The 26,988-nt window shown below is 44.5% G+C and overlaps 1 protein-coding gene across 8 annotated transcripts in view; it reads right to left on the reverse strand.

The window, feature by feature from the left end:
- Window positions 1-26,988, reverse strand: part of RALGPS1 (Ral GEF with PH domain and SH3 binding motif 1) — a 288,495-nt gene that overhangs the window by 224,500 nt on the left and 37,007 nt on the right. For 6 of the 8 annotated variants that reach the window (XM_060101203.1, XM_060101200.1, XM_060101207.1 and 3 more), the window contains 3 exons: window positions 21,021-21,142; window positions 17,739-17,846; window positions 6,140-6,190 (listed from right to left, as the gene is read on the reverse strand). In XM_060101203.1, the coding sequence (XP_059957186.1) occupies window positions 6,140-6,190; window positions 17,739-17,846; window positions 21,021-21,077 (216 nt within the window). In that variant the 5' untranslated portion in view covers window positions 21,078-21,142. The remainder of the gene's footprint in view (window positions 1-6,139; window positions 6,191-17,738; window positions 17,847-21,020; window positions 21,143-26,988) is intronic. The other 2 variants (XM_060101205.1, XM_060101204.1) reach the window with 2 other exon arrangements.

The following is a 26,988-nucleotide window of genomic DNA, read 5'->3' on the forward strand; positions in this document are numbered from 1 at the left end:
GTGGCACAGCAGACAGATGAAGAAGTGAATGAGTGAAGGTCCGCCTGACTACTGGGAAATCTGGCAGCAGGGATGGAGCAATGTCAGCAGGGACAGCAAGACTGGAAAACACAGGCACATGGAGATGCCTTCTACCTCACTGAGTTTGGTACCCACCGCAGTTTGTTTCCATCACACTCGGGCCTGCTGGACACCCATCCACATGCCTCTGAGACCCTGCACACCCCCAGCTGCCAGTCAGCAAGAGAGTGACACACTGACCTCTGGTGAGCACGTCCACATCCCCGGAAACCATGCCCCTGAGGAACACAGAACCGAGAGAACAATGGGCTCACCGGTTTTTCTCCCCAGAAGCCAGGCACTAAAAGTAGTGTTAAACTTTGGTAAATATACTATCTGCCTTTTCAGTGAGTTATTCACTCTGCCTGAAACGCCCTTCCCACTCCCATCCCATTCCTTGAATCAGCCCTCAGATACGATCCCTTTCAGCCTTCAAGGCTCAGTGCCAGTGTCCTGACTCTAAGGCAGAGAGAGTCTTCCCATGCAGTCTTCGCATGGCCCCCAGGTCACCGTGGTGTGAGTCTCCATGTAGATGGCAGCCTCCCCGCCACCCAGGGAACTAGGGTGTGAACTTGGGTCTGAAGGATTCTAAGTACAGTGCTCTTAACCACTCTGCTACTCAGAGCATCACCTCCTCTGGGCCACTGGCTCCCACCCAGGCATCACTGAATGTTCTTTTGAGCATGATCTCACGTCCAAAAAGCACAGAACCCAGACTTCCCTCATGGCACTGTGGTGAAGAATCCGCCTGCCAATGAAGAGGACATGGATTCGATCCCTGGTCTGGGAAGATCCCACATGCCGTGGAGCAACTAAACCCGTGCACCACAACTACTGAGCCTGCACTCTAGAACCCGCGAGCCACAAGTACTGAGCCTGAACAACGCAACTACTGAGCCCACATGCCACAACAACTGACGCCCATGCACCTAGAGCCCGTGCTCCACAACAAGAAAAGCAACCACAATGAGAAGCCCACGCTGCCCAATGAAGAGTAGCCCCTGCTCGCCACAATTAGAGAAAGTCTGCATGCAGCAATGAAGACCCAATGAAGCCAAATAAATAAATAAATAAATAATTTTTTAAAAATGCAGCAGGGCTGGGTTCCATCCCTTGTCAGGGAACTAGATCCCACATGCATGCCACAACTGAGAGTGCGCATGCCACAAATACGGAGCCTGCCTGCTGCAACTAAGACCGGTGCAACCAAATAAATAAATAAAAATAAATATTAAAAAAATGCATAGAACCTATTCAAAATATGCACCGGTGAGAAATTACAGCCACAAGTTAGTGGGAACTTAGCATATGCAGGCATTGCCCTGAGTTCTTACACGCCCATTGTAAGGTGAAAACTACCATTTTACACATGAGAAAATTGAAGCATAAGGAGAATGAGTAACTTGTCCACAGTCCAAGCTAGGAAGGGTGAAGCTGGGACTGCACAAAGCCTTGCCAGGCTGAGCCCGTGCTCTCCAGCACACCGGGCAGCACCAGTGGGCCTAGCAGCTGGGCTTGGATAGAAAGTGGGCTGAGTCAAGCGCAGAGCGTGCACATTTTCAGCACATTCTAAGAACAGCAGTTCCCCCTTGATGTTCCACGTTAAAACTAATGACAAAAACAATTCCGACGTTCAAGCTGGTCTCTGAGAAACTGTTGGGCCTTCGATTCCACAGGCTGGGAGGTGGGCATAATGACAGACAGATTTGGTAGGCAAGGCTGGGGGGACAAGTGCCACCCTGAAAATGTACCCTCTCCCAAGGCTGCTGCCACCAGGACCCCTCAGAAAGCCCTCCTTCACAATGCAGCCCCCACCCCGAGCCACGGCAGCCAGGAACCCACCCAGCCCTGCAGCCCAATCCACCACGGTGGGGATGGGGTTCTAGGCCACAGCTAGTAAGTTAAACACAGCTGTGAGCTATTATGCTACAAAGTTGTATCTGCGTTAACGCGCCAGTGTTTGATAAAATTGGTCACTTGTGGGAGTCACTGGGGAACCGGGCAGTTATGGTTCCGTATTTGCTAACTTCCACTTTCCTTGCTCTCTGCCAATCCTTAACTCACCATCTGCCTGGCTTCCTCTAAGCCCTGGGCCGATGCTCTTGCAGTCCCCCTTGCAGAAATGAGCAGAAGCCACAGTTCTACCCTCAGTTATCAACAGCAGTTGGAAATCTGAATCTTCAAAGACTGAGCTCACCAGACAAAACCCTTGCTTTGGGGGAAGTGGTTACACCGCAAAACAGGCACCCGGGTGATCACGTCCCCTTACTTGGTACGCCCTCCTTGGCCATGTGCCTAAACTTGGTCAGATAACGTTCTGTTACAGCGCTTCTCCTCTCATTCAATCAGTCATCACCCTTCACTCATTCAGCACATATTAACTGAGTATCTACTGTGTTCCAGGCACTGGGATGACAACAGGGTCTCTCAGGATGCCACCCTTCAGAACCAAGTGGGCATAAACTCCTTCTCTGCCCTGGTGCTTCCAAAGACCTTTGGGAGAAGCCAAGGAGGGAGGCCCACCTGCATGTGTAAGTGGTAGGAGGGAGAGAAGAAAAGGAACTAAAGACAAACAGAACTGCAAAGAAATGCTCAAATTTAACTAGTAGTCTGCTGGTCAATAGTAATACTGATATTATTATTTTAAAACTATTATACGTATATATGATGAGATAATACAAAAAAGTCATTATTTATTGTTGTTAGGAACCAGAATTGTCAGTGTAAAAGAAAACATATAAAAACCAAGGGAATTAAATTAACAATCCTGGAATGTTAGATTTGAATCCTGGAATGTAAGAGGGAAAGGTCAACGTTGTACTGGTCGTGTTTCCACACGATAAAGTGGTCTAACGAACAATCCTGAAATCTCATAGGCTCACAAAGACAACATTTATTTCATGCTCATCGGTCAGCCGAGTGACTGCAGTTCAGCTAATCTTTGCCAGGTTGGCTGGGCTGTGCCAGGTTAGCCTGGAATTCAGGCTTTGGGTTGGGGTCAGGTCATCTTTAATGTCCTCATTTGGGGACTCGGGCTAAATGCACAATAGCTATGGGTCCCTCACAGAGAGTGGAGGTTCCGAGACGGCTGGTGAAGCTTCCTGCCTCTTACTGCCTCAGCTCACCACTTGCATCCCATCACTTGTGCCCAAGTCACGGGCCAGGCACGAAGTCCATGGGGTGGGGAAATGTACACCACCCTCAGAGGAGTCATGACAAGGATGAGGAGGGAAGGAAGGACTACCTACCCAATCATGAACTCATGACATTTCCTTTTAAAAAATAAATATTTCCTAGCCCCGTCCACCAAAAAGGTCTAAAAGCAATGGCAATCCAGTAGCAATGAACATCCTCTCACCCAGACTGCAGGTTTCTAAATACTACCCTCTACTAAAAGGAACCAGGACCCCTGAGGGAATGCCTGATTCCAGGTCTTCAGCAGGAAATTAGCATGCCTTGTTGTATCAAAGAGCAAGGAAGCTATCAAAAAATAATGGGATCATGTTAAAAGGATACAGGAGATGACATGAAAGGGCCCCCATTGGTTAGAGGCAGGATAATTTATGCATCAAAAAGAAGAGTGACTACAACTGACTGAAATGGATTCCCAGCCCCACTCTAACCCTATGGAATCAGAATCTCCAAGGATAAAGCCTAGGCATCTGGATTTTTTTTTTTACGGAGCTCCTCAAGTGATTCTGATGCACAGCCAGGAATGAAAGGCACAGGTTTCCTGATCTTCTGGGAGTCCAGACACTCACAATGCCCATCTTGCTCTCACATGCTGGCCTCTGCTTCCTGGAAAGTCTCGTCTACATCAAACTTACAAGTGTCCCTTATACGTGTGCTTCTGACGCTGGGGTGGTCCAGCCATAACGTGGCAGACATCATCAAGGGGAAAAGTTGCAGTTTTCAGTCTGCTAACAGCAATAACAAGAGCAGAAAAGCTGGGACAGCTCCCAGGGTGCTCCTTTTAACCACAGTTTTGACAATGACAATGAGTAACAAACTCTTCCGTCTCTAGCTAACATATCATAGATCTAAGACATAAAAGTTTAGGGTTTCTCCAGATACCTCAAAGCAGTTCATTCTTAATCCTGACTCTGCAGCAGAATCACCTGGTAAGCTTCTATACAAAACACAGCTGACTGTGTTCTAGACTCTAACCCAGAGACTCAGATTCCATGGTCTAGGGTAGAGTCCAGGCACCCCGTGTCTCCAAGGCTGCCCAGGTGATTCTGATGTGCAGCCACGATTGAGAACCACAGCTCCAAGCTGGTCTTGAGAGCAAAACATCTCCACCTTAATGTCCTGTGACAACTTGAATCGAGATATGCCCTGGAAGAGGCACCTTCCGAACTGCAGTGCCCTGGGAAAAGTCTTGGTCTGCCCCTGCTTGTGCCTCTGAAGAATTCCCCATCCCTTCCCTCCTGCAGTCAGCCCGAACAGCCACCCCAGTCTCCCTGGGCTCACAGCAGGCTGGGCTGCCCTCCTTGATGCTCAGGACAAAGAATAAAGATCCAAGCGTCTAAACTGCTCCAGATCAAAGCTAAGCAGAGAACACGAGCAGAGCTAGGTTCAGTTGAGAACTAAGGCAACCATCGCACAACTACTTCCCCAAGAGGCTCCAAGATGTAGTGTGTTGGGTTGTTTTCTGTTTTTGTTTTTGTTTTTAATTAGAATGTGTAATCCCACATTAGAAGAAAATAGAAAAAGACTGAAGTCAGACAGTTCAAAAAAGCAAACATAGTTCTGCCCCCCAAACCTAATGAACACCACACACACACACACACACACATACACTGAAATACAAATCACTGCCACGTCTTCACACAAATGCTGAGTGCAGCTAGCAATACTAGTTTCCCCCTGATTTGTAGTGGGTTGGATGCCAGCTCTAGGAAGGCCTGGATCCTTTGTCTGGCTTTGTATTAAAATATGCTGTTCTTCTCAAAGTCTGTAAGAAGGGCATCATGTTCAGAGTGGTGTTCTGGAATTCACACCATAGTTTTGACGTATCCCCCACCCACACCCCTCTTCTCTGAAATCTGCACCCCACTCACAAGGCTGGGTCCTCTCAGCTGTTCTCGCTCATCTTGGCCCCCTAATCCTGACCTGAGTCTCTGAACCAGCACTGGACACAGGACTCAGCGGGGCTGGACTAAGATTTGCTGGTTCAGGTGTGGAAGGTGGCTTCCACGGCATCACATAAATATGGGCCCTTTGGGGAGGCCACGTTGGGCCACAGGGGCAGACAGGACAGAGGGCAGGAGAGAGAGGAGAGGGGAAAGCAGAGGAGAGGGAAAAGCAGAGGCGAGGCAGGGAGCAGGGAGAGGGCTTGCATCCTGCTCGGCTCTTCAGGCTGCCTGAACTCCATGCCATAGCTTCTGAAAGTGCCCCCTTTATGCTTGCAACAAATTATTCTTCTGCCTACTCAGCTACGCGAAATGGATTTCTATTACTTGATAACAAAACCAGGACCCTGACTAAAATAACTGTAAAGCCTCGTTATCAACTGCTAAACATTTCCAGGGATTTTTTTTCGAAGACTAAAATCAACTTTTTTTCTCTTTATTGAATATGCTGTTTCTAAAAATATATGTATGCTTTTAACATGAATATGTATGTGTTTTGCTGTGGCAACTGGCTTCAAAATCAGAAACAAGGCAACCACCAGAATTTGGCATCAACAGAAAGAAGGCTCTCTAGGAAACGTTCTCTCCCATCTCTGTCTCAACAGTGAGCGTCTCCAGCAGAGGTGGCCTGGGTAAAGGAATCAGTGTGGTCAGGCCTGACTCAGGTGTGAAGGCGGTAGGCACCGACTGCCCACAGCCCTGCCAGAGGGGGCCAAATGCAGTGACATCCTCTGGAGAACCTAAACACCTGACTCAAAGAGTGAGCACCTCTGAGAATGGAAAGCTCCTGGACGCCCTCTTTAATGGGGGCTTAAATCAATAACGTGAGTTTATAGAGACTTCAAGAGAGAAACCGGGAAACTGAGTCAGTCTAACATGGCCGACTAAATCCTCCCCTCCCAGCCCCAGCATTAGTAGCACAGTGTCAAGAACAAGGTACAGACCTCCGGCTGGATGGCTTTAAACACGGGTATGTCCATTAATGTGATCTGGCTCTGCAACAAAAGAGAATCGAGGTTAGAAAACACTGGAAACCAAAAACAGCTGTCATGTGACTTTGAAACTATACAGAGTAATAAAGTTGTCATAAAGTATGATGCTTAGAAGTCGTACTTCCCCCCTTGAAATAAAAATCAAGATAGAGTAAAAAATTGGGTAAATTTTGAAAATGCCTCGCCCATCCCTTCCCTCTTCATAAATCTTGATCCACCCTTCCTTCTCGAACATGAGACGAACGTCCAAGTTAAGAATGGAGGGACGTCCCTGGTGGTCCAGTGGGTAAGACTCCACATTCCCAATGCAGGGGGCCCGGGTTCACTCCCTGGTCGGGGAACTAGATCCCGCATGCATGCCGCAGCTAAGAAGTCCTCATGCCGCAACTAAAAGATCTCGCGTGCCACAACTAAGACACAGCGCAGCCAAAATAAATAAATTAATTAATTTTTAAAAAAGAATTGATAATAGCAGTTTGGAGGGTGGGAGTGAAAGTAAGGGGAACATTTTAAGTTTGGATATTTTCGTTCTGTTTGAGTTTTTGTTTCAAGTATGAATTACTTTTACAATTTTAAAAAGTTGCAGACACCATATTATAAGTTAGCATGCTAAACAGAGACACTATCTATTACTGTAAATTTAATTTTTTTTTTAATTGTGGCTTATAGAAAGTGTACGTTTCTTCTGAAGCCTCAGCCTCCTCTAAATTATATGGTAAAGTGCTATTCAAGATGCATCCACAGACCAGTGTTGGACCACAAACTGTTTATTCCACCAGCCCACAATGAGATAATTACGGAATTTGAGAGCAAGCATTTGGAAACTTTTATAGCAATCCCCATGACATTTTTATTGTATTTTTTTAAAGTATCAGTCCTTAACTGATTGGAAAGGAAAAAACTGGTCCTTTATCACAGCTAGCTTGAGAAGCACTAGTTTTGTCAATAGCGAAAACACACATCCAGTTAAAAATCTGTTCCCATCGCTAGAAGCTCATCAGGTGACAGTAAGAGAAAGCGTCATTGCTGACAGTTTTGCAGGCCAAGGTATGGACTGCGCTGACTTCACATGACCTATACCTATCTCCATATGTCACATGGGATGCCAGGAACCAAGTTAACAGATGCTTCTGTGACAGGCCATGGAAAGGAGAGATGAGAGCTCCTGGATGCCCACTAATGAGAGAAGACACCTGTCCATTGTACACAGGGCATCTGGGAGGACACGATGCACTGAACAGACGTGGGCTCTGGAATCCACGGGGCTTGGGCATGTGTCTGGACACCATAACTTAATAGCAATATTCTCTTTGACACATGACTTTAACCTCTCCCAGTTTCAGCTGCCACATCTAGAATATGGTGACAATAATCCCTATCTAATAGGATCGTTGTGAGAATTCAAGGCAAGAGGTACAGAATGCCTGGCGCCTAATAGATGCTCTCTCTATATATGTATATGTGTACATATATGTGTGTGTACACATACAGGTGCCAGGTATTCTGTACCTCGTCTTGCATTTTCACAAAGATCATATACATGTTTACACGTCATAATTTTTTGGCAAAAGAGGAGTCACATACATGGGCTCATGTACTGGCATATGAACTTATGGCTCCTGCCCAATACATGAGCTAGGAAAGAAGGGACCATTAATTTGTTTGAACATTCATGCTTCAAAGTTGCTCTAAAAAATACTTAAAGGAGGCTGTTACCTCAAGTCAGCAAATATTGTCATGAGAAAAAATCTCGTGTGAAGAATACATTGGAGAAAAATGGCAACACACATGGTATGTCAGCTGTAACCACAATCCAGGGCTCAGGTGCAGAATTGTGGTCACCTCTTGGCACAATTTAAAGGTGGTCCAAGATCACTGGATTTCTGGGAAACACAGGATGCAGGCCAAAGCATACCATCCCCAGGGCTGAGGAGGAGACGGAAATAAGCAGGTGGCTTCATCCCTCCAAGGGGCTGGTGCTCGTCATGGGCACTGAGGTGAAATGCCTCCACTAACGGAAGCTCAGCAGAGACGTGGATGGCACCAGGGAGTCCGAGCTCTTCCACCTCTGGGTCCACCCACCTGTGGCAAGCGGGCCCTGGACGTCAGCACAACGTGAGTGGTTACTATGTGCTGAAGCCCACAGGCTTGTGTGTCTGGCCCAGAGCTACAGGGCCCTAAGCTCCGTCCCAGGCAGTGCAAACAGACTGGCATTTCTCCTGCCAGACCCGTGGAGATTGTTAGCCAAGTGCTCCTCACACGTGGATTAATTCTGCCATCCTGGGGAACAGAAAGGCCTTGTGAACACAGGAGATTTCAGCTGAGAGCTCACAGGGCCTTGCAAATCTCTCCCACAGTTCAAGTTAACTCCCAATCCGGAAGAACCGGCAGGATGCTTGCAGTGTCCCTTAGGGAAAGAACCAAAAGTCTGCTAATATGAAAATGAGAAAACTTCCTTTCCATCCTGCCATCAGTTCTAGGGTTTGCTACTGAATTTCCAAATGATGTATTAAAATAGTGACTTTACATTTCATAGTTTTTTGGATGGTCCGAGTTTCAAATATTCTGATTCCCACTCAGACCATAAATCAGAAAATGTGTTCAGGTATTTTATTCAAGACAAACCACAAGAGAGGACACGAGACTGAAAATGGAATGGTTGGTCCCAAACACACAATCAGAGGGTTTTCAGAAGAATCTCTCCTATTTCTATGTTCTCGATTCTGGCCAAAAAAAGATGCAGTGTCCAGAGCAAGAATACATAGATAGATAGGTAAAATCATCAGATTATAAATTTCATGTCATTTTACTACAAAGCCAAACACACGTAGAAAAGGTTGCTGATGAGCAATCCTTCTCCAGAAGTTGGAGGCAGGCAGTTTTACCAAAAGGGAGGATGTGGGTAGGAGTGGGGACCAGAGGGCAAGGTCAGGTCCTGCTCCTTTTCACAGCTGGCTCCCAGGCTCCTAGGGGTGTGGCACAGCCTCAACAGAAACACAAGACAATGAGGCCCTCGTGGTTCCTGCCGTAGTGAGGGCACGTGCCTGAGATGAGGACACTCAGGAACAAGTCTCTTAATGGCTTCCCCTTATTTTCGAAAATAAAGCCTTAATACAGGATGTCCAATTAAGCTAGTCACCTGGCAATGCCTTCCTTTACCCTAACCCCTTCTCTCACCTCCTCCCTCCTAGCCCAGGGCCCCCTACAAATCCATGCTTTTTAAGGAAATGGCCAATCTCCACATATTACAGAACGTTTCTGTAGAGATTAAGCCTTCAGAATGGAGAGACCTAGTGGATCGCGTCACAATACAGCCCTACAGAAAAAGAGGAGGTGGTTTTATGTGGATAAATGACAGCAAATTAGCCAAAAAGAAAACAAACTGGTTTTTGCATATGTTGAATGTAGTGTTTTGCCCTCTAACAGTGGCTGACTAAATCCCCTCTTCCCAGCCACAACCTTTTAGTGTAAGGCTCTCCCCGAGTCCAAATAAACAAAGAAAGCTGTTGGCAAATCAGTGGTATGTCTTATAATAGAAGATATCTTTCAATTTGCATTTAGATCAATGCAAATGAGCCCCAGAAGGGCTCATGGAACAAAAAGTAATCAGCTCCAAAGATACATTCCGGCTTCTACTCCCAGAGCTGCTGTGTCTGACCATTTTAGAATCATAGTCAAGGAAATGCAAATTAAAGAGGAAGACACCATTTGTGGTCCATCAGTGCCATCACACTAATGGGACTATCAGTTGCTCAGTTCTTTTTGGAAAGTAATCTGGCAGCAACCCATAAAAAAAAAACGTTCTTAACATTTAATTTATTTTTTAATGTCAAACTTACAAAAAATTTGCAAGAATAATATGATAAATTCTATAACCTTTCACCTAGCTTCATTATTAACATTTGGCCTCATTTGCTTTATTTTTATGTATATAATTATATATATATATATGTATATATATATATATATATATATATATAAAATTATATACACACACATTTTTTCTGAACCATTTGAGAGTAAAATACAGATATTATGACTCTTCACCTCTTAATCCTTCAGCATTTTATTTCCCAAGAACAAGATGATCCTCTTACATAATGATAAAATTATTATACTTAGGAAATTTATCATTGGTACAACCAACCGTATTATCTAATATACAGTCCACATTCAAAATTTGCTAATTATCCCAATACTGTCTTTTACAGCAAGTTTTTCCTCATCCAGGATCAGGCACTACATTTAGATATTACCTCCTAAAAATTGAAATGAGCATACTGTTGACACAGCAATACCAATTCATACAGAAAGAAAAGCACTGGTATATAAGAAGATTAGAGAGAGAGAGATCTACATTTAGATACAGAGATGAATATAGATGTTTACTGAACAATTATTTGTAGTAGTAAAAATCTGGAAGTAATCTAAAAGGCCATCAAAAAGGGAACTTGTTGAAAAAAATTATGGTACATGCAGACTCTGGAATATTATGCAGCTATTAAAAATAGAGAATTAAATCTATACCTATTGATCTAGAAGAATGTTCATGACCTGCTGATGATAAAGACAAGTTCCTGCTTTGCTTTGTGCTCTGCTTCCAGCCACTGGGGAGAAGGACTGAGGTCTAGCTGCAGAGCGCCCCACTAAAACTATAAGGACCTTTGAAATGATCGTAACCATTTTGACCATAAAATGACACACATTAACAGGAAACCACATTAAACAAATGCATGGTTTGATGACTTAATTATAATACGAACACCTTATAACCATCATCCAGGTCAAGAAACAGCCACCCCAATCGATGGCAGAATGGACCCCAGAAATGTGGTATATACACACAATGAAGTATTGTTTGACCTTAAAAAGAAAGGAAATTCTGACACATGCAACAATATAGATGAACCTCAAGGACATTATGCCAAGTGAAATAAGCCAGTTACAAAAAGACAAACAAACACTGTATTGTTCCACTTATATGAGATACCTGGAGTAGTCAGATTCATAGAGACAGAAAGTAAATGGTGGGGGCTGGGGGAAACGGAGAGTTGTTTAATGGGCACAGAGTTTCGGGTCTGCAAGATGAAAACAGCTCTGAAGATTGGTTGCACAGTCGTGTGAATGTACTTATTAACACAACTGAACTGTACACTTAAAATGGTTAAGATGGTAATTTTTGTGTTACATATAGTTCACAATTAAGAAAAAAAAAAAGAGTTCCTCCATGTGCCTTGTCCCAATCACAAGTCCCTCCCTCCTGTCACAAGTAACCACTATCTTGACTTTCCTCAAGTTTCTCTATAATTTTCTCACCCAAGTAGTTTACCAAGACTGTATCTTGGTATTGACCACTCTGGGTTGCCCAGGCATGACCAAGAACTTGCATTGAGTGCCAAGATTTATTTATTGGATCAATGGAATGTCACATACAAGGGGGAAATCTAGTTCAGAGTTGGGTCATCCTCCTTGTCATTGGAATGCTAGAATTCCTCAACTGAGTTATGAACTTGGTGGGGGGGAGGGGTTCCAGCCAAGATGGAGTAACAGTATATTCTTTCAATATGTAGGTTTGAATCTTTTTTTATTTTGTGAACATCTTCTTAAATTATAGTTTAAGTATTTGTTCAGTTTCCTTGCCTTTTATTCTCCTCTTTCAGGGATTTACATTATCTGTATGTTGGATCTTCTTTGCTTATCATTAATATTTGTCACTTTTTTTTAATGAATTTATTTATTTATTTATTTATTTATTTATTTATTTTTGCGGTACACAGGCCTCTCACTGTTGTGGCCTCTCCCGCTGCGGAGCACAGGCTCCAGACGCGCAGGCTCAGCAGCCATGGCTCACGGGCCTAGCTGCTCCGTGGCATGTGGGATCTTCCCAGACCGGGGCACGAACCCGTGTCCCCTGCATCGGCAGGCAGACTCTCAACCACTGTGCCACCAGGAAAGCCCCCAATTTATTTCTTTTTTTATGGCTGTGTTGTGTCTTCGTTGTTGCATGCAGGCTTTCTCTAGTTGTAGCAAGCGGGGATTACTCTTCGTTGTGGTGCATGGGCTTCTCATTGCAGTGGCTTCTCTTTGTTGCAAGGCACAGGCTCTAGACACACAGGCTTCAGTAGTTGTGGCACATGGGCTCAGTAGTTGTGGCTCGTGGGCTCTAGAGCTGGGCTTTAGATTGCAGGCTCAGTAGTTGTGGCGCACGGGGTTAGTTGCTCCACGGCATGTGGGAATCTTTCCGGATCAGGGCTCGAACCTGTGTCCCCTTCATTGACAGGCAGATTCTTAACCACTGCACCACCAGGGAAGTCCTATCACTTTTTTCAAAGTCTTATTATCTCTTTCTTCATTTACTTTGATCTTAAAATTTTTCCTCCCTTAAGGCGTTTTCTGTTATGTTTATCTATTCTTGTGTTCCTTCTAGTTCAACATTCATTTCCAAAATAACTTTTATTTTCAATGCTTTCCTAACTCTGCCACCTCATTTCTGAGATTTTTCTATTTCAGACTTATGTTGTTCATGTCTTACAGTGTGATCTTAATATCTTCTCTTAGCTTATTTTGAAATAGAAAGGTTATAGTTTTTAAATGTTTTATGGCATGTCTTTCTGGCATGCTTTTGTTATCTACAGAATTCTGTCCTTACTCTTTTTTTCTTATAATAACTTTGAAAGACTTGATATCAATAATTTTCTGTTGCTTATTTTTTTTTTTTTCCTTTTTGCGTTATGTGGGCCTCTCACTGTTGTGGCCTCTCCCGTTGCGGAGCACAGGCTCCGGACGCGCAGGCCCAGCGGCCATGGCTCACGGGCCCAGCCGCTCTGCGGCATATGGGATCCTCCCAGACCGGGGCACGAACCCGTATCCCCTGCATCGGCAGGCGGACTCTCAACCACTGCGCCACCAGGGAGGCCCTGTTGCTTATTTTTATGTAAAATTAGTTTTCCTAATTTTCTAGAGGGGAACATGGCTCAGGGTAGCTTTTCTAACTTCATATAGCTTCATTTGGTTACTTTCATGTAGTGTTCAACAACATGCAGCTGTTTTTTTGAGATTTCACTCACACACACACACACACACACACACACAATTTATTTAGACCTCCTTTTTCCTTAACTTTCCCTATCCTGATCATTTTCAGTCCACTCTCATACTGAATTTCTCTTTGATATGGAGCCTTCTTCTGGAAGTGAGCCCTGGTTGGTTGGTCTCAAGAGCTCATAGGGCTAGTCCACGGATCTCTTCCACCCACCCATTATCTGAGTGTTCAAAATTTCTGTCAATTTCAGTTGCTATGCTCACATTAACCTGCCGAACTTTCCAGTGAATTCCTGATGGAAATTCTGGGGTTCTCCTATTCTGTAGTCTGTCAAATGCCCCAATACTTACTTCTGCTTTCTCTTATACTGAAGCTGACACTCTGCAGGTCTTTTTGATACTGATGGAGTACCCCAGCCACTTGTATTTTGGGTTTGATAGGGATAACTTGACACCTACTTTTATTGTAAATAGTTCTCACGGGTTTCAGGGTTTGCTATCCAGTTGTTCTGGATGTTTTTATGCGGGGGTTCAGGGAGAGTAAAGAACTATGCTGCCGCCACCGCCATCTTCCCAGAATCATTCAAATGATTTTTTTATTGGACTCTTGTGTCTGGCTTTTTCCTATCTTTCATATTATTAGACAGGAAACTAAAATACCAGGTGGTCTGGTTCAATTCCAACACCTGGCAGCTCCAATGCTTCCCCAAAGACCAAAGACTCCAGGGGACCTGGCTTCACATCTAAGCTGAAGACACGCTGGCTCTGGCAGGAGCAGCCAAGTGTTAGTACTGCACCCTCAGAGCATTCACTGCCCTTCCCTACAGTCTTCCCAGACTGGGCTGGGCTGAGCAACACTCTAGGGCTGAGACTAGAAAACCAGGCCCAAAATCTCACCAAGGGGTCTGGCTGGACAATGATGTTCTAGGCGCAGCCTAACTCTCTGCCTTTCCACGTGGGGAACAACTATAAAGGGATTTTTAAACCTCATTATTGCTTCATCCCTTTCACAAAGCTAAAAAACACAGCTCAAAAATACAACAAGCAGTTTGTGACCACCTAGAGGGCTGGGATAGGGAGGGTGGGAGGGAGGGAGACGCAAGAGGGAAGAGATATGGGGACATATGTATATGTATAACTGATTCACTTTGTTATAAAGCAGAAACTAACACACCATTGTAAAGCAATTATACTCCAATAAAGATGTTAAAAAAAAAAAAAAAAACAACAAGCAGGACTTCCCTGGTGGCTCAGTGATTAAGAACCTGCCTGCCAACGCAGTGGACACCAGTTCGAGCCCTGGTCCGGGAAGATCCTACATGTCACAGAGCAACTAAGCCCGTGTGCCACAACTACTGAGCCTGCATGCTGCAACTACTGAAGCCCATACACCTAGAGCCCATGCTCCACAAAAAATAGAAGCCACCACAATGAGAAGCCTGTGCACGGCAACGAAGAGTAGCTCCCACTCGCTGCAACTAGAGAAAGCCCGCACACAGCAATGCAGACCCAACACAGCCAAAAAAAAAAAAAAAAAAAAAAAAATACAACAAGCAAACAAAAGCAAATAGAATATAGAGGCTGAGCCAACAGCCAGCAAGGTCCATGATGTCTTCTAAAGGAGAGAGACGCACTACAGTTTTGTGCCTGAGAGGACAGACTAGCACTACACTGTCTAATACAGTGGTCACTAGCCTCACTAGCAGCTATTGAGGATCTGAAATGTCTCCAGCACTCTTAAGTTTAGAAGACTACTTTGAGTTTTGAAGATATAGTGTGAAAAAAGAATGCAAAGTATCTCAACAATTTCATGTTGTTTACACGTTGAAATGATAATATTTTAGATACAGCAAGTTAAATAAAAAATATTTTAAAGTAATTTCACCTTTTTTAGTGTGGCTACTAAAAATTTTTTAATTGCATATGTGGCTCAGATTATATTTCTACTGGTCTAGAATGCCAGAAGCCCTGGTTTTAAAGCCCAGACAGATAATGCCACTTACTATCTGTATGAAGAGGTGATTTTCCTCTCTATACTGGTGACAGTATACTGGAAATAATAAATATGCTTAATTTGTAAGGCTGTGGTGAAAAGTAAGTTAGATTAATGCATGTAAAACATTTAGCACAAGACCTAGACAAAGTAGGTGTTCAAAAGTGGGAGCTGCCCTTGTTATCACCATCCAGCATTAGGTGAATAATCAGGAGATGAAGGTTTCAGACCTGGCTCTGCCCACATCTGGCTACATGATCCAGGTTAAAAAAAAACAATCTCTTAGATCCTTAGTTTCTTTCTTAGAAAATCGGGAGCTAATAATCTGCCTCATCAGGTTGTTCTGAGGACTGAATTCTTCTAGTCAACGTGTACTATGAGGGAGGCACTATTCTGGGCAATGGGGAAAGAGCCGTGAAAGAGTTCGATAAAGTTCCTGTCCTTTGGGAGTTTGCATCCTAGTGGAGGAGACAGACCATACAAAACACTATTACAGAATGTACTGTTGGGCAGTCATTAGAGATATGAAGAAAACAGAGCCGGGTTAGGGAAGCGTGTGATGTACAGATGCTACTTTAGCCCGTGAAATTCCTGTCTAAGGGCTGACATCTGAACAGAGACTGGGAGACATGTGGGAAAGAGCCATTAGGACAGAAGGAAGAAGAAGCACAGGACCCTGTGCAGGGGGATGCCAGGTGAGTCTGGGGAAGAAAGGCAGCTGGCGTGTAGCTGGGGAGCAAGGAGATGGGGCAGGAGAGGAGGCTTGGCCAGACCACGGGGCCCTGGAGGCTCGCGAGGAATTCCAGATCTCATTCTAGTATACGGGAGCCCCTAAAGAGTTTTACACTGGTTTTAAAAGGATCCCTCAGACACACTGAGGGAGGTGACATATGTGCCAGGCTCAGCATGGCCTGGCACAAAGTAAACGTGGGAGCAAGTGATGGCAGAGCAAAGAGATGGGGTCCACTTAGCTCCATAGACCCCTGGAGGGCACCAAACCTGTTACAGCAAGGGGACCGGGAAAAAGTGGGCATGGCCGGAAATACTTCCGTGGTTCTGCAGAGAAATGCAGCCCTGGGCAGCGCTTGCAATCAGGTCACCCCAGAGCCGACGTCCTCCCTCCACCCTCAAAGTGCACAAGGAAGAAACCAGGTCATGGCAAAACGAGGAGCCAAGCCTGCTCCTCCACAACAAAGAAGCACAGGGTCCGACCAGCAGCAACACACTGGCTGAAGGAAAAACAATTCTTTTTAATCTATAATTACAGAATTTGTTCAAATAATATTGTCTATCATTGTAGAAAACAGTCATTGTAAAAATATAGAAAGTACAAATAAACAAAAAGAAGAAAAATTAAATTCCAATTATTTAGAATCCTACAACCGGAAACTACAGTAAATATTATGTTTGGCTATACAGGTATCCACATATTTAAGAATATGTAAACATCGGATCTAGACCTCTTCTTATGCAAATATAAATATGTAGGTGCTGTGCATGCTTTTTAAAAATGGCACTATTCTCTGTAAGTTGTGACGTAACCCAGCAGTCCCCAACCTTTTTGACACCAGGGACCGGTTTTGGGGAAGACAATTTTTCCACCAGGTGGGGAGGAGCGGACGGTTCAGGCGGCAATGCAAGCGATGGGCTGTGGCAGATGAAGCTTCGCTCACTCGCCCGCCGCTCACCTCCTACTGTGCGGCCCGCTTCCTAACAGGCCGCGGACCAGTACCCGTCCTCAGCCCAGGGGTTGGGGACCCCTGCTGTAACCTGCTCCTTTCACTTACTATCCATACGTATTGTGTACGCCTTCCAAGGTAGTTAAATTCCTAGATAGACAACTTCCTGTTTTTTTATCCTTCAAAGTTATTTATTATTTTGCTTTCATATAATTATATTATACATTCCTTCCTTAATTCTTTTTTTAATTTTGATCTTTATAGTAATGCAACAAGTATTAAAATTAATTTTGTAATGCATCTGTAACCAGACAGGTACAAAGGTTTTTCTGCTCCAACAATTTTTCCAAACCAGGTACTGTAATACACCTACTGAAAATATTTGTGGGTTTTTTTACTTTAAAAATTTTTTTATTGAAATATAGTTTATTCACAATGTTGTGTTAGTTTTAGGTGTACAGCAAAGTGATTCAGCTATACATATATATATATATATATATATATATATATATATATATTCTTTTTTTACATTCTCTTCCATTATAGGTTATTACAAGATATTGAGTATAGTTCCCTGTGCTACACAGTAGGTCCTTCTTTGTTGTCTCTTTTATATAGAGCAGTGTGTATATTTTAATCCAAACTCCTAATTTATCCCTGCCTGCAGACATCACCTTTTATTAATGCCACACGGTATTTCATAAAGAATACTTTATTCGGCAATACCCTGTTGTTGGATATACGGCTTGTTTCCAATCTGAGCAAACAACCCTGAGCAGCGAGCCCCTCGAGCTCCCCATTGTGGTGCCCAGCCACCCACATCAGTCCTGTTACTTACAGCAAACTCCTCGGGAGTCACTTTCAGGACATCGAAGACAACGGCATCGTAGCTCTTGCTGGCATAGTCGCAGCCCTGGCCCTCCAGAGAGTCTGAGCTGCTGCTGCCCTGCGGAGGACAGGGAGAGATGGGGCCGCCTGAGCAGTCTGGCTGACTCCACAATCACTGACTCCCAAACCTCAGAACTGAGGATGCAAGAGGGGCAGAACCCTACAATGATAAAAGCTTCTGTTGTTTAGTGCTTTACCCTATTCCAGGCACTGTGTTAAGCACTTCATATGCATAATCTAATTTAATTCTCATAACAACTCTCTGAGTACACACTATTATTATTCCCATCCTACAGATAAGGAAGTAGAGGCAGTGCTACTTCCCCAATGTATCTCACCTAGGAAACTGAAGAGCCAGAATGTGAGCCCAGTTGTATATCTCTCTTACCCCTCAATCATACATGCCCTCACTCACTACACCCCAACCGCTTCCAGCTGCCTCTGTGGCAGAGGGGCGGTGAAAAGATACAGCCCACCCTTCACATCTTAGGAGGCCTGAGGAGATCACCTGTTGTGTTATGTTTTTCAAACATTACCTGGTTTCACCTTTTTTTTTTTTTCCACTTAAATTCATTGCAGGAAATTATTATACAAAATGTTAAACTGACTCTCAAGGCTTATTTCATGTAGGGGCCACTTGGAATTCAAAGCCTGTTAGCTGATGAGGTGAGAGGTAACCGGCCAGTTTTGGAGACGGCGTGAAAGTTATATTTAGTAGAGCCCCTTGTTAAGAAGAACACCGGGAGTCCTGCACGTAAAGGAAAGGTCTCCCGTAAAAGAGCGAGTTAAACTCCCCAAATGTGGCCAGTTACATGAAACCCAACACTGTAAGCATCCCAGAATGTTGAACACACCTTCTCTTCAATTTTACTTAATTCCATCAAATTCTACTTTGGGGAACCAGTAGAGCTTACCACCCCAAAACTGTGCCCTGTTCATAAACGGTTTTATTCGTCTCAACCTGTGAAGAGGGATTTTGTGGTTTCCATTAACCTCAACATCTTGGACCGGGATTTAGAGAATATGCTTTTATTAATTCCCCTTTATTTCACTCTTTCCAAAATGGCTATATCTGGAAAAACTTTGCAATCTTACTGGAAACTAGAGTGTTTTTAGGCCAGGGAGGGAAACCAATAGTCAACAACTGAAAACGTGAGGTTAAAAGGAGGAGCAGAAACTTAAACCTGTAGATTTCAATAGGCCTCTGTCATTTAAAGGCTACCACAAACTCTAAGATGATCTTAAGAAGCTCTGAGCTCTGAAGTCAGACAGGCCTGCTTAGAATGCCAGCTCCACCCGAGCTGCTGTCTGACCTCTTCACTTCGCGGAGCCTCAGCTACCATCTGTAAAATGGCACCATTAGAACCCACTCCCCAGGGCTGTGGCACAGGTCATACAAAATGAAGCTTACAAAGCAACTGGCAGGATCCCCTCCCTGGGCGATGCTGATTCAAGGGGCCTGGGTGGGCTCAGGCATGGCTATTTTGAAAGTTCCACGGGCGATGGAACATTCTCCTCTGAGGAGAATCTGTGTTACACTTTTGAAAAGTAATAAAGACTAATCCTGAATACTTCTGGAATTGGCCATCTATTCTACCCCTCGGTCTTATAGACCCTGAGCAATGGCTACCAATAAATCATTCTGCACTTCCATGTTCCTCTTCCACGGAGCAGCCTGAAGCAGGTGACGGGGCTGACCTTCTTCCGGGGAGTGTAATGTCATCGTGGTCAGGACCAGCGGCTCCAGAGTCACAGAGGCCTGGCTGTGAATCCCCACCCACCGCTGACCAGCTGTGTGATTTGAAGCCAGATCATTCACTGCTCCCTGCCTCAGTTTCCTCGCCTATAAACTGGGGGTGAAACAACAGCACATGCCTGATGGGGTTACTGTGAGGATTAAGTGAGATCATGCCTGTGGAATGTGCAAAAGAAGTGCCCGGTATATAGTTAAGCACTAAATCACGGGTGTCTATCTGTATAAACGTGTCACTCAGTCATCAAAATGTACTGAGCACTTCAATTAGACATGCACTCATTTGTTCATTCATTCAACAAATATTTATGAAGCTCTCACCATGTTCTGGATACACATATACATGTATATTTGTATATATACACATATATGTAGATAGATATAGTATATATGTGTGTTTGCACACATATGTGTATGTATACATATATACACAGACGGAGGCTAAAAAAGAAAGAAATCTTACTCTAGACGGAGTGTAAACTGCAAATGGAAAGAGAAGTCTGATTCCTCCAGTTACCAGACAGAGTCCATTCCTGGAATTTCAGGTTTTATAACTTTCCTGTAACACCCCATTGCACCTGCCCCAAACATACACACTCATACAAGCGGCCTTATTTAATCAAAAGTTGCCCCAAATACATTCAGTGGTAGCGGTGGAGGTGGTGGTGGTGATGACGTCGCAGTAACTTTACTTAAATGTACACTGGCGCCATCTGGGAATTTTAACGGGTCCCCACAAGTCTGCTTTCAGAACCAGAGATCAAGCTAAGGAATTTTTTTAAAGGGTTATAAGAAATGGATTGGTTCCTATGAATTCTAGCTGATTGCACAGGATCATTTCAAAACCCCAGCTCGACCGTGAGCGCCTTGTGAGCTCAGAACACGGAGCACCCCCTTGTCCATTTGTCACAGGAGCCCAGCGTTATGCATCTGACATGGTGGTCTCCCCAGGCCTCAGATGACACCCCATCCCCCGCCTGCCTCTCTTCTATTACAGAACTTGGAAAGCAAACTCCCAAACCCCCAGGGCAGGGGCCCGAGCCCAGGCCACTCTCGACCACCAGCCCTTACAGCCATTTCCTCCTGAGCAAGGTAAATAGGAACATGGGGCCAGCTGGAAGCACTTCTGTCTGACTTCATTCCAGAATGTGTGACCTATTTATAATCAGCCACGGCTTTGCTTGGGAAAGGTCTGATCCCTTCTTGCCACCAAAATGGAATGGGGCACTTGCTACAACTGGACTAGGCAGGTATTTATTTTTCTTTGAAGAGAACGACTTCAGAAAACACACTGATCCTCAGGACTGACTGCCTCCCAAATCTCACGCCTGGCATGGCTGGTCGGGAGGGCTAAGAATGGTGGCATTCATGGAGGCCTGCAGCCCCCGGGCCAAGACTCAGGGGGCCTGGGTCAGCTGCAAGGAGCCCCGGCCCACCCACCCCACCCACGGCCCCGGCCCGGCCCCGCAGCCCCAGTACCTGTGGAGTGGCAGAGGTGACCAGCACGCTAGCCATCAGACCATTCTTCTTGTACATAGTCTCCGGGCCACAGGGAGCTTCAGGGCAGCCTCTGTCGGTGACATAACCTGTCTGGAGAAGTCCTGCAAGGCAAAGGGGCTCATAAAAACCAGCCTTCAAACCCAAGCTAATCCCACCCTGGGAGAGAGTTGTGCTGGACTTGAGCTGGTGACCCCAGAGGAGACCGTCAGAGAAAGGTTACAAGCTGGTGGCCTTCAGGCTAAATATGGCCCACAGATGTAGTCAGCTAGGCTTGTACAGGTTTTAGTATTTTTTAAATTAATCACCAACATTTAAAAATTGGAAGGTTTCATACAGAATTCTGGATTTGTGACTTTTCTGGCAGCACTGGGCCCCATTCCTGCATGACGGCCATCAGCTGGGCTGGGCAGCGCTGCCCCTTGTACTGGTGCACTTACTGGAACAAGTGCCTTTCAGACCCCACCTGGCCCGTACAGCCACTTGGGGACCTGCCTGGCTCCTGCAGACACTAGAGTTTGTGACCTTTGTTTTAAAAAGAAGGCAGGTGAAGAAGACAAAGTGAATCTACCGTGTTTCCCTGTGCACCAGACCATTCCATCAATAATAATAATAATATGGATACTAGCTAAGACTCAGAGAGTTCTCGCCACGTGCCACGCACCTCACTTACAGTAACTCCTCTAATGCTCACAACAGTCCTTGGTAGGTCCTGTTATTACCCCCATATTCCAGGTGGGGAATTTGAGGCACAGAGAGGTTAAGTAACTCGTGCTTTGGTGTCTTTGCTCATGCCGTCCCACCAAACCATCATTATTCAGGACCTGGCTCAAATGTCAAATGTCACTTCCCCTGGTTATCGCACCTGGACCACTCAAACGAGAACCAGTGCTCTCATACCAACGTGTACATGCCCCTAGTAGGGCATTTATCACATCACTGAACATCAGAGTACTGTAGCCACCACCAGCTTTTTCCCAGGAAAGCGATCAGGATGTAATGGGGGAAGGAAAGGAGAAGGCAAAGGGACCAGCTGGAAGCCAACTGCAATTATCAGGAAAGAGACGAGGGTCCTCTGAGCTAAAGTGGCAGCAGTGACCCCAAAGAGAAGAACACAGACTGAGAGATGGTAAGGACAGAAATGCAACAGAAACTGATGGGGGGGGGGCGGGGAACCAGCTGAGGATGCATGGCTTCTGGCTCGGGGTACCAGAGGCACAGCCACTTTGGAGAACATTTTGGCAGTTTCTTAAAAAGTTAAACATCAGCTTACCAAATGACCCCACAATTCTACACCTAGGTAGCTATCTTTAAAATAAATGAAAACATATGTCCACACAAAGACATGCACATGAATTTATTCATCTTAGCCAAAAGCTGGAAACTAAGTGCCCACCAACTGGGGAATGGATAGACAATGTGAATACTACTCAGCAATAAAAAGAAATGGAACACTGATACAAAGTATAACATGAATAAACCTCAAAAACATCATGCTAAGTGAAAGAAGTCACACAAAGGATTGTACAATATGAGGCCATTCTTATGAAATGTCCAAAAAGCCAAATTCATTGAGAGGGGGAGCACATCAATGAGAGGCTGGGGTGGTGGCAGGACTGACTGCAAATGAGCACAAAGGATTTTTCTGGGGTGATGGAAATGTGCTAAAACTGGATGTGGTGATGGTTACACAGCCCCAGAAATCCACAAAGCCATAGGACTGTACACTTGGAATGAGTGCATTTTACAGTAGGTAAATTAACCGCAGCAAATGCAGCAGCCACCAGCTGTCTCATGATGGTGACCTGAACTTACACATTTAACTCCCCCCTTCCACATCCCTTTGAAATAATCAAAGAAATATTAAAATACTAAAAACAAATTGTATTAGCACATGATGACAGACAATGGTTATTAATAAGCAAAAACACTTTCAGGGCTTCCCTGGTGGCGCAGCGGTTGAGAGTCCACCTGCTGATGCAGGGGACATGGGTTCATGCCCCGGTCCGGGAAGATCCCACATGCCGCGGAGCAGCTGGGCCTGTGGGCCATGGCCACTGGGCCTGGGCATCCGGAGCCTGTGCTCCACAACGGGAGAGGCCACAACAGTGAGAGGTCCACGTACCGCAAAAAAAAAAAAAAAAACTTTCAGGATTTCCAGGGGCAGAAGAGATGGGCCTCACCAGTCCTTCCCATCAGGAAACTTACACAAGCCTCTTAGATAGCCTCATCCACCAGAGGACAGACAGCAGAAACAAGAACTACAATCCTGCAGCCTGTGGAACAAAAACCACATTCACAGAAAGACAGACAAGATGAAAAGGCAGAGGACTATGCTATGTACCAGATGAAGGAAAAAAATAAAACCCAAGAAAAACAACTAAATGAAGTGGAGATAGGCAAGCTTCCAGAAAAAGAATTCAGAATAATGATAGTGAAGATGATCCAGGACCTCGGAAAAAGAATGGAGGCAAAGATTGAGAAGATGCAAGAAATGTTTAACAAAGACCTAGAAGAATTAAAGAACAAACAAACAGAGATGAACAATACAATAACTGAAGTGAAAACTACACTAGAAGGAATCAATAGCAGAATAACGGAGGCAGAAGAATGGATAAGTGACCTGGAAGACAGAATGGTGGAATTCACTGCTGTGGAATAGAATAAAGAAAAAAGAATGAAAAGAAATGAAGACAGCCTAAGAGACCTCTGGGACAACATTAAATGCAACAACATTCACATTATAGGGGTCCCAGAAGGAGAAGAGAGAGAGAAAAGACCAAAGAAAATATTTGAAGAGATTATAGTCGAAAACGTCCTTAACATGGGAAAGGAAATAGCCACCCAAGTCCAGGAAGCGCAGCAAGTCCCATACAGGATAAACCCAAGGAGAAACACGCCAAGACACATAGTAATCAAATTGGCAAAAATTAAAGACAAAGAAAAACTATTGAAAGCAGCAAGGGAAAAATGACATATAACATACAAGGGAACTCCCATAAGGTTAACAGCTGATTTCTCAGCAGAAACTCTACAAGCCAGAAGGGAGTGGCACGATATACTTAAAGTGATGAAAGGGAAGAAACTACAACCAAGATTACCCTACCCAGCAAGGATCTCATTCAGATTCGATGGAGAAATCAAAAGCTTTACAGACAAGCAAAAGCTCAGAGAATTCAGCACCACCAAACCAGCTCTACAACAAATGCTAAAGGAACTTCTCTAGGTGGGAAACACAAGAGAGGACAAGGACCTACAAAAACAAACCCAAAACAATTAAGAAAATGGTCATAGGAACATACATATCGATAATTACCTTAAACGTGAATGGATTAAATGCTCCAACCAAAAGACACAGGCTTGCTGAATGGATACAAAAGCAAGACCCATATATATACTGTCTACAAGAGACCCACTTCAGACCTAGGGACACATACAGACTGAAAGTGAAGGGATGGAAAAGATATTCCATGCAAATGGAAACCAAAAGAAAGCTGGAGGAGCAATACTCTATCAGATAAAACAAACTTTAAAATAAAGAATGTTACAAGAGACAAGGAAGGACACTACATAATGATCAAGGGATCGATCCAAGAAGAAGATATAACAATTGTAAATATTTATGCACCCAACATAGGAGCACCTCAAAACATAAGGCAACTGCTAACAGCTATAAAAGAGGAAATTGACAGTAACACAATAATAGTGGGGGACTTTAACATCTCACTTACACCAATGGACAGATCACCCAAAATGAAAATACGTAAGGAAACAGAAGCTTTAAATGACACAATAGACCAGATAGATTTAATTGATATTTATAGGACATTCCATCCAAAAACAGCAGATTACACTTTCTCCTCAAGTGCGCACGGAACATTCTCCAGGATAGATCACATCTTGGGTCACAAATCAAGCCTCAGTAAATTTAAGAAAATTGAAATCATATCAAGCATCTTTTCTGACCACAACACTATGAGATTAGAAATGAATTACAGGGGAAAAAAACGTAAAAAACACAAACACATGGAGGCTAAACAATATGTTACTAAATAACCAAGAGACCACTGAAGCAATCAAAGAGGAAATCAAAAAATACCTAGAGACAAATGACAATGAAAACACGACGATCCAAAACCTATGGGATGCAGCAAAAGCAGTTCTAAGAGGGAAATGTATAGCTATACAAGCCTACCTCAAGAAACAAGAAAAATCTCAAATAAACAATCTAACCTTATTCCTAAAGGAACTAGAGAAAGAAGAACAAACAAAACCCAAAGTTAGCAGAAGGAAAGAAATCATAAAGATCAGAGCAGAAATTAATGAAATAGAAACAAAGAAAACAATAGCAAAGATCAATAAAACTAAAAGCTGGTTCTTTGAGAAGATAAACAAAATTGATAAACCATTAGCCAGACTCATCAAGAAAAAGAGGGAGAGGACTCAAATCAATAAAATTAGAAATGAAAAGGGAGAAGTTACAACAGACACCGCAGATATACAAACCATCCTAAGAAACTACTACAAGCAACTCTATGCCAATAAGACAGACAACCTGGAAGAAATGGACAAATTCTTAGAAAGGTATAACCTTCCAAGACTGAACCAGGAAGAAACAGAAAATATGAACAGACCAATCACAAGTAATGAAATTGTAACTGTGATTAAAAATCTCCCAACAAACAAAAGTCAAGGACCAGATGGCTTCACAGGTGAATTCTATCAAACATTTAGAGAAGAACTAACACCCATCCTTCTCAAACTCTTCCAAAAAATTGTGGAGGAAGGAACACTCCCAAACTCATTCTATGAGGCCACCATCACCCTGACACCCAAACCAGACAAGATGCTACAAAAAAAGAAAATTACAGACCAATATCACTGAGAAATATAGATGCAAAGATCCTCAGCAAAATACTAACAAACAGAATCCAACAATACATTAAAAGAAAAAAAAAAAAAAGAGATGGGCCTGAGGGGAGAGGAACCCGCCTCTGAAACAGAAGCAACACCTCCTAGGAATCAAGTGGGTGGGACCCTCCAACAGAAACCTCCAAGAAAGCCCAGAGACTTCCAAGTGGGGAATCCAGAAATGCAAGAGTCCAAAGGCAGCTGAGGGGATCAGGCTGCCAGGGCTGTCTCAGACCAGACAAACCAGCTCCCACGGACTGGGGTTGGGGCCGACTCAGCCAGGCTGTGCTGATGGATGGAAGCTGCTCATCCGTCTGAACAAAGTGACTCGATCCTAGCCTGATGGAGTCACCATGGGGAGACAGAGTGGCACACGGCCAGCCAACCCTCTTGGGGTGGATCCAACTTGCTCCAGTTCCAGGCTGAGGTGGGCTTTGCTGCTTTCAGGGAGTGCCCAGCACTCTGCAGGGCTCTCCAAGGGGAGCCCAGACATGGAGCCCAGTCTGCTCGGCCGGGCTCAAACCAGAGGCCGTGGCTCTCGCCACCGGCCTGGTAACCAGTCACGCAGCCCTTCAGCCTAGGGGCCATGAGTCTCAGACCCTTTTCCATGACCGTCATTTGCTCACTCCCTACTTCCCATCTGCAGGACGTCGCCAACTTGGCCCATCTCTCCAGCGACCTTTGGTAGTGCACTCGGGGCCCCCACCCCACGCGCACATGGCGTGAACAGGGAGTGCTGATGCTGAGCGAGGCGCTGGGCCAAGCACGACATTTTTAGCTCACTTGATCTTCACAACAACCCTGTGAGGCAGAGGCTATTCTCATTCCTGGGAAACTGAGGCCCAGAGAGGTGACGTAACTTACTGCTAGTTAAGTGGCAGGACTGGGGAGTCCAAACCCTGGTCAGTGGACACCAGGGCCTGGGCCTCCTCTGAGGGCCCAGGTGAGGACTGAACGAGAAAATGCATGCCAAGTGCTAGGGTCAGGTCAAACACCGAGCAAGCGCTCTGTTAAGGCTATTAATGGCTTAGTGTTAATT

The sequence above is a fragment of the Mesoplodon densirostris genome, chromosome 6 (genome assembly GCF_025265405.1).
Source record: "Mesoplodon densirostris isolate mMesDen1 chromosome 6, mMesDen1 primary haplotype, whole genome shotgun sequence".
NCBI lineage: Eukaryota > Metazoa > Chordata > Mammalia > Artiodactyla > Ziphiidae > Mesoplodon > Mesoplodon densirostris.